Raw genomic sequence first — 9,071 nt, 5'->3', positions numbered from 1 at the left:
TAAAATTGAAACAAAAACATTGTTGAAGATCATTTTAAGCATTGAATTATTAAAGATAACGTTTAACGGCGACACTTTAATTGCTGCAAAGTTATCACAATTTAAGCACATTTCAATAATTTGAGAGTACTAATGACTCCAGTTTTGTTTTGTTTGGCAGAAATTTGTTGATGGATAATGTCAAATCATGAAATGAAATAAACAAAATTGCCTGTCCAACATTATCACAACTTGAAACCTGAAAGCCCTGCAAATTATCCTATTATATAAATATTTGAATATTGTTTACTGGGTTCAAAATAGACACCATGCTATTTCTAATGTCTGGACAGATAAAAATTCTTATCAACAGTTAATAAATTCAATTAATGTCTCCCGTTATTTAAGTGTGATAAATTCTTACCTGTACTTTCTTCACATTTCATAATAACATGGATTATAAAATATGTCTGAATAGTTGGTCAAGGGATCAAAATATGAGTTGTCTCCCTTCCACTGATTATACATGTATATATGTAACTTCTCCTTCTCAATCCTGAAGTCAAGTAAGGGATTTCCATGGAAAATAAGAGGCTGGAGTATTTGGAACAAAATTTTCCAGCCTTTTCCAGCCTGAAGCTGAGAAAAAAATGGGCTGGAAAAACAGGGAAAAAACATGGAACATTTTTCCATGCTGCATGGAATATTTTCCATGTTTTCCATGGAAAAGCATGGACTTTATTCCATGCTTTTCCATGTACATGGAGTATTGGAACAAAAGTATGGATTTTTTTCCAGGGTATTCCATGTGTCTGCCAACCATAGAGGCTGGACTTTTTACCATGGTAAATAGTCCAGCCTTGATGGAATAACATGGAAAAAAATCCAGCCTAATTCCAGCCTCCCTGAATGTTCTTAAAATTTTAAAATTATCTGACGGAATTCAGCACAGGAATGTTTGGGGTGGAATTTTTATTAGTTTAACATGATCAAATATTTCTTTCACAAAAATTTAATACATATCCTTTAGTCCAAATACAGAATAGAACATCCTACATTCACTATAGCACAAACAGTTTTTTTTCTAGCTGCAGGTTTGGTAGCTAGGTTCATGTTGACTTATAAATTTTAGCAATTATTTTGCTCTTAATCTGTCAATGAGAAACTGTTTTAATCTTAAATTTGTTTCAAGTGTTTCTGATTATTTAAATTACTATTTCTTTTATTGATGTCCATTTTTAGTCCTCTGCCTGTGTTTCCTAGAACTTCTTGTGGTTGTGCTCACCTTTAAAGATAAAATTCATAATAAATTTAACACAGATGTGGTAATGACTTATGTTTTATTGCATATAAATATTATGCAGTTATATATCGTATCTTTTAATAACATCAAATCTAATGTTTCAAATGTATTAACTATTAAATATTAACTATGCTTATGCATATTCAAAAATACTAAAGCAATGCAGTATATCTTATTTCAAAGTGCACAAGTGTTTAAGAATTTCTCTGTACATGTATAAGAACAAGATATGTTTGTAAAACATGTATGCCCCCTATCAGCAGCCAATTAGTCATGTGATAAGGTTATTATGCATGACTTCTGACCCAGTGATCAAACAATTAATAAGGGTTATCAAGTATCTACTGGTCATGACCTTAACCTTTGACCCCTTGACCCAAAACTCAATAGGGGTCATCTGCTGGTCACGACCAATCATCATACAAAGTTTGATGTTCTTAGGCCTAAGCGTTTTAAGTTAATTGATCGGAAACCGTTTTTACCTTCAAGTTCAATGTGACCTTGACCTTTGACCCCTTAACCCCAAAATCAATAGGTCATCTGCTGGTCATGACCAATCACCATACCAAGTTTGAAGTTCCTAGGCCTAAGGGTTCTTTAGTTATTGATCAGAAACTGTTTTAACATACAAGGTCAATGTGAACTTGACCTTTGACCCCAAAATCAATAGGGGTCATCTGCTGGTCATGACCAATCACCATGCCAAGTTTGAAGTTTCTAGGCCGAAGCGTTCTGAAGTTATTGATTTGAAAGCATTTTTACCTACAAGGTCAATGTGACCTTGCCCTTTGACCCCTTAACCCCAATATCAATAGGGGTCATCTGCTGGTCATGACCAATCACCATACCAAGTTTGAAGTTCCTAGGCCTAAGGGTTCTTTAGTTATTGATCGGAAACCGTTTTTACCTAAGAAGTCAATGTGACCTTGACCTTTGACCCCTTGACCCCAAAATCAATAGGGTTCATCTACTGATCATGACCAATCACAGTGTTGCATCTAGGCCGCGCGATTGCGCGATTCGCGCATATTTTTTGCAGATCGCGCATTTTAATGAAGTCAATGCGCGCCAAGTCGCGCATCAAACGATCTTTTCAACTTAATTCAGTTTATTTTCTTCGTATTTTGAACGCTTCTGCCATGTTTGTTTTCACTCGCGGTAATGACTAAAACACAAACTAAATAGCGTGTAGCAGCCGACCGGGTCATCTCGCGTGTGTATTGACGGTTGATCTGTGCACTTAAATAGTATTCGTCAGTGTCTTATTTTTTGTTTATATTTCCGTTCTTGAGCAGACGAAAGCAAAATGTCTAAACGTAAAATTAATGATTTTTTTTCGGTAAGTCAGTCGACTTCTGAAAGTGAACCATCCGCTTCTAAACAAAATAAAAGTGCTGATTCTTGTGAGGAAGAATTTTGTAAAAATTCGGACCCGGTCGATTCTACTACCACTACGGAGCCTAAAAAAAAGAAAGCAAGTAACTTTCAAAAAACGTGGCTAAATGACTGGCCGTGGCTGAAATTAAATGAAAAGGGGGCAATGTTATGCAAATATTGCATCGCCCACGGTCTAAAGAATACTTTCACTACCGGCTGTACAAATTTTAGAACTTCTACATTGACCCGTCACGCCGAATCAGCTGATCACAGGGCAGCATTAATTGCTAATTCTTCATGTAAATCTCTTGAAAAAACTGTGGCCACGGTAATTTCAAAGAAGGAAGAGTCCGTTATTAGTGCTATAAATGCTGTTTATTGGTTGGCTAAAGAGAACATAGCAACTTATAAGTATTCATCACTACTTGAACTTTTAGAAATAGAAGGGTGTGAATCAGTTAAGAACTTAAATTCTGCAAAGAATGCAACTTATAAATCTAGGACTATTGCTGAAGAGATGCAACAAGCAATTGCAGACACTATTCAGACTGACATTCTAAATGATATGAAAAAAGCCAAATTCATTGCTGTCATGACTGATGAAAGCACTGACATTTCAGTAACAGGTAAACTCATAGTGTATGTCAGGTTTGTTGATGAAGAGTTTAATGTAAAATCTCATTTTTTGGGCAATTTTAATGTCTCCGAAAAAGATGCTGGTACAATTACAGAATGTATCATTAAAGCATTGAGAGAAAGAGGTGTTTCCCCAGACAAGATACTTTGCTTAGGATCAGATGGAGCTAGTGTAATGACTGGGAAAAAGAGTGGTGTTGCTGCCCGTCTGAAAAATGAATCCCCTTACCTTATAAACATACACTGCATTGCACACAGACTTGCCTTATGTACAAGTCAAGCTGCCAAGAAAATAGACTACATGCAACAGTACAAGACTACTCTCACTAATCTTTATTACTATTTTAAGTCATCATCTGTTAGGAGTGGTCGTCTGGCAAAACTTCAGCAAATCCTAGAGCAACCCCAAATTAAAGTAAGGGAAATGCATGATATTCGTTGGTTCTCATTTTACAATGTGTTAGAGGGAATTTACAAGTCTTGGAGCTCCCTTGTTTCATACTTTGATGGCACTGAATTGTCCCGTGATCCCAAAGCAACTGGTCTGAGGAAGTCAATACTTCAGTATCAATTTCCTGCTCTTACCTGGTGGTTGATGGATGTTATCCCAATTGTAACCTCACTAAACTTGGTTTTTCAAAAGGAAAACCTTGACATTGGTGCTATCAAACCAGCTGTAGCCACTGCTGTGTCATCTTTAAATTACCTCAAGGACAATGAGGGTCATTATTTTAAAGAATTCAAAGAATTATTTCAGAATGGTGAATTATTTGGCCATAAATTACAAAATGTAGATAAACAAGAAAACAAAGTGGTTTCTACAATGAAAACTTTTATTGACAATTTAATAGAAAATATAAATACAAGATTTCCTTCAGACAGTGTTTCAGTCCTGAATGCCTTTGACTGTCTTGGTTTTAGGGATTTGTCCTTCATACCCAAGTCTGAACTCAAGGATTATGGCACTGACAAGCTAGAAGTGTTGTTAGACCACTATGGGCAGTCCCATGGAAATGATCATGAGCCACTAGTCAATGCTGACCTCACCAGACAGGAGTATGAACTGTTGAAGCAATTAGTCCTTGAGAAGAGGTATCCACGTGATCAACTGCAAGTTATGTGGAAAATTATAAGTGAGTGCCATGGTGAAATCTTACCAAACATGTTGTTGCTGGCAAAAATAGCATTAACTATTCCTGTGCAAACTGCAATCTGTGAGCGTGGCTTCTCTGCACAAAACAACATCAAGGACTCTAGCAGAAATCGTCTAGGGGAAGCACAGCTAATGACTCTAATGACAATTTCCATAGAAGGCCCACCCTTGAAAGACTTCAATGCTTCTAAAGCACTAGTTGAGTTTAAAACTAAGAAAAACAGAAGAATCTTTCAGAACTTTTCAGTGGCAGGAATGAATGAGAACAAATAAACTCTGAAACTCAAAGATAAACATCTAGTCATGTTTACTATAATACCTGTTTTAAAGTTAATAAGAAATGTTGAACTACCAGTAACTGTTTGAAAGTTTGAGATTTGAAAGTCTGTTAAGTACTTTACAGTTAACTATGTTTGAAATTGTAAACTTTGAAAGATCAATGACATTTATGCTTAAGTTTGCATTGGAAATTGATGTTCAGTTTGTTTTCTGTTTGTTTTACAACCAAATACAATTTTAAAATGATCATATTGTTGGTAAATGCTTGTCCCCCACATTTTTTTCAAATCCCCCACATTTTTCAGTTGAGTGGGGGACAATCCCCCATAATTTTGAAATTCTAGATGCAACACTGCCAATCACCATATCAAGTTTGAAGTCCCTAGGCCTAAGGGTTCTTTCATTATTGATCGGAAACCGTTTTTACCTACAAGGTCAATGTGACCTTGACCTTTGACCTCTTAACCCCAAAATCAATAGGGGTCATCTGCTGGTCATGACCAATCATCATACCAAGTTTGAAGTTCCTAGGCCTAAGGGTTCTTTCGTTATTGATCGGAAATCGTTTTTACCTACAAGGTCAATGTGACCTTGACCTTTGACCCCTTAACCCAAAAATCAAAAGTCATCTGCTGGTCATGACCAATCACCATACCAAGTTTGAAGTTCCTAGGCCTAAGGGTTCTTTTGTTATTGATCAGAAACCGTTTTTACACAAGAGGTCAATGTGACCTTGACCTTTGACCCCTTGACCCCAAAATCAATAGGGATCATTTACTGATCATGACCAATCACCATACCAAGTTTGAAGCTCCTAGGCCTTAAAGTTCTTTAGTTATTGATCGGAAACCGTTATTGCTTACAAGGTCAATGTGACCTTGACCTTTGACCCCTTGACCCCAAAATCAAAAGGGGTCATCTACTGATCATGACCAATCACCATACCAAGTTTGAAGTTCCTAGGCCTTAAAGTTCTTTAGTTATTGATCGGAAACCGTTTTTGCTTACAAGGTCAATGTGACCTTGACCTTTGACCCCTTGACCCCAAAATCAATAGGGATCATCTACTGATCATGACCAATCACCATACCAAGTTTGAAGTTCCTAGGCCTTAAGGTGCTTTAGTTATTGATCGGAAACCATTTTTGCTTACAAGGTCAATGTGACCTTGACCTTTGACCCCTTGACCCCAAAATCAATAGGGGTCATCTACTGGTCATGACCAATCACCATACCAAGTTTGAAGTTCCTAGGCCTTAAGGTTCTTTAGTTATTGATCGGAAACCGTTTTTGCTTACAAGGTCAATGTGACCTTGACCTTTGACCCCTTGACCCCAAAATCAATAGGGGTCATCTACTGGTCATGACCAATCACCATACCAAGTTTGAAGTTCCTAGGCCTTAAGGTTCTTTAGTTATTGATCGGAAACCGTTTTTGCTTACAAGGTCAATGTGACCTTGACCGTTGACCCCTTGACCCCAAAATCAATAGGGGTCATCTACTGGTCATGACCAATCACCATACCAAGTTTGAAGTTCCTAGGCCAAAGGGTTCTTTAGTTATCACTCGGAAACCATTTGGTCTACGGACCGACGGACCGACGGACCGACGGACCGACAAGTGCAAAGCAATATACCCCCTTTTCTTCGAAATGGGGGCATAATTAAGTCAATTTGTGACAATATTTATCACCCAGTATGTATTTTTTCAAGAAAAGACATGGAATAAAAAAGTACACGTATTGAGATTTAAAAATATACCTTTTCAGGATAAATACTGCACATCATTATTAAACACTGCCGCTAATTCTCACAGTCAGCACTTATGTCCCAGCTTGCAAGTTATGTAAATTGTATAATGTAAAATGTAATTTTAGATTGTTCCATTGAGAACACTACACATACATGTAAATATCAAATGATTATGATGACCCTGTTCAGCTGTACAAAACTACTGATTGTACCATTTAGTCCTTTAATTTGTTTTATTTGTAGGAATGAAAAAGATCTACTAACAATTGTCATTTAAACAATATACATTATAAAGAAATCATTGAATAATTTATATTTTACAGATTATACATGTATAGATTGAAAACAATTATCAGAAAAAACAAATGCATGAAGTTGAAAATATAAAAACAACCTTGATCTCTTGTTGAAAATGTTAATAGTTTGATATATAACCAGTGTTTCTGCATTAATGTAACTTAAGGTTTTATAAATACCTGATTCTGTTGTATATCTCTTTGTCCCAGGTGATTCTAATTGTTATCATACCAATACTTAAACACTTTAAAGTCTTAAACAAAACAACATCTCCAAAACTGCTAAAATATCAAGTACATCCATTTGCACTCTTTGCTGACCCAGATATCTTAGAATTCAAAATTTACAACAGTTACTGGACAGGTCTATCATTATGTAAAGCAGGGTTTATCTGCTCATCATTTTAACTTTTATTCTTTGAGCGTAAAAGAAAATATCAAATAGCTAATAGATATATAGATTTTAAAGATCATTACAAATTTTTGTACAAAAAAAGATTGCAATTTCCTTCTAGATAAATTCTTCATATGAAATTTATAATGTTATTTCTCCCCAAAATAATCACATGGAACAGCCTGATCTGAAATGACCAGTGGAGTAAATTAGTCATGCACAGATGGTTAGAAAATGCTGGTCAATGAGTTTTATCAGAGCTCTGATCTGTGTAGTGTAAAATCTCTGTGGATGTAGTATTTATTTTCCTAAATATTGGTCAATTTGATAGAATATATAATTATGAGATTCTTTCATGCACTGTTTTGTTTTGTTTATTTATTTATTGTTATCCAAAAACATGAATTCTTACAATTTAAAAATGGCAAGCAATGCCATCCCATCTTGATTATTATAGTGTCTGAATGATTTAATCACAGACTTTAATTAATTTATAGTTAAACTTAAAGCCTGTAATTAAATGGATATTATTTCATTGTACAAATTAACTTCATGTAGATTTATTTAAATAATAATATGTATTTTGAACAATCAATTCATTTATGTCTTTAGCATAGACATTCTTTCTGAGATACCCTTTTCCAACTACCGTACATAAAAAGTATAAATTTAAAGTGTCAAATTTCAAATCATTTACAGTAACTTGCATTAAAATAAATGATGATTGTATATTTTCTTCCTAAATTTACAATATTGTGCTGAATATATAAAGTAAGATTTCTTGCAATTTTTACAAGTTTTTTCCAGCATACTTAGAGAAAGTTTAACACATTTCCAGCATCAAAAAAATCTAAGTTCCACTTTCCATGCTACATGGAAGTAAAGTCCATGGTTTTCCAGGCTTTTACCACAAATGTCCAGCCAATTTCCAGCCTATTCCTGAGCAATGCTGGAAATGGCTGGACAAAAAAAATCCACATAGCATGGAAAAAATACCAATTTTCCATGAATTTCCATGAAATTCCATGCTTTTCCATAGTTTTCCAGGGTTTACCAGCCTCTCTTCCAGGCTTACCCTGGAAAATCTACACCATAATGTACACATATTTTTTACATATTTTTTATACTTTTGATATAATCTTGTAAGGGATTTGTTTCATGTAACATCTTTAATGATAAAATAAAAGGAAGAGTTGTAATTATATATTAATGTTAATGACCAGAACCCACAAGCACAATGCTTATAAATGTTCACTTAATCTTTTTTACATTTACATGTAGTATCAAATTTATATAATTATTCACAAATTATTTATAACTGTTCTAAACTAAGAATAACTAAATTTTATGTTCATTTAACTAACTTTCTACAACAATGAAAAACTGATTTCTTCAATAAAAAATAAATTCTTTAAATACAAATCACTTTATACAAATTTAAACATCTACTTATTGCAGTCAGGGGTGTAACTTATAGCAGTTATCATTTTTATAACTGAATTAAGTTATAAATTTAAGATCTACAGGTTGCTTCCCTTTGGCTATCCTTCACTTTTATATCATTTCTATAAATAGGTTAACAAGGGCACTAAATCACGCACGCTTCATTTTATTGATCTTATGTCCTGATAAGCTCCCTTTACTTTATTGTTCACAGGATTTTCAGTTCAAGATAAAAAAAATGAATTTTAAATATCTTGATGACAAAGTTGGTTAAGTCATCGGGAAGCAATATAATTGAAAATTGCAACGAGTTTGAGTCTCACTTCTAACTTTTTCGCTATTTTTCCAAGTTTACTAAAGATGAACATGCATTTGAAAATAAAGGTAGTTTTGTTATACTATCGTATGATTTTAATATACCGGTAATAATATTTTTTATCCTGTGTATTGTATATATTG

At 34.5% G+C, this 9,071-nt stretch overlaps 1 protein-coding gene across 1 annotated transcript; it reads left to right on the top strand.

The window, feature by feature from the left end:
• The first annotated feature begins 2,274 nt into the window (after positions 1-2,274).
• Positions 2,275-5,077, top strand: LOC132719620 (zinc finger protein 862-like). Its single transcript, XM_060703419.1, has one exon. It carries the CDS (start codon positions 2,589-2,591, stop codon positions 4,719-4,721), a length of 2,133 nt encoding a protein of 710 aa, XP_060559402.1. The 5' UTR covers positions 2,275-2,588; the 3' UTR covers positions 4,722-5,077.
• Positions 5,078-9,071: the final 3,994 nt, after the last annotated feature.

The sequence above is a fragment of the Ruditapes philippinarum genome, unplaced genomic scaffold, assembly GCF_026571515.1.
Source record: "Ruditapes philippinarum isolate M1 unplaced genomic scaffold, ASM2657151v2 ctg11137_1_1_1_1, whole genome shotgun sequence".
NCBI lineage: Eukaryota > Metazoa > Mollusca > Bivalvia > Venerida > Veneridae > Ruditapes > Ruditapes philippinarum.
Note: the sequence above shows the minus strand (reverse complement) of the source record. Positions and strands in the feature narration are given on the sequence as shown.

What these genes read in the sequence shown, in the direction of transcription:
- LOC132719620 (XM_060703419.1), top strand. Translation starts at nt 2,589, where the DNA reads ATGTCTAAACGTAAAATTAATGATTTTTTTTCGGTAAGTCAGTCGACT.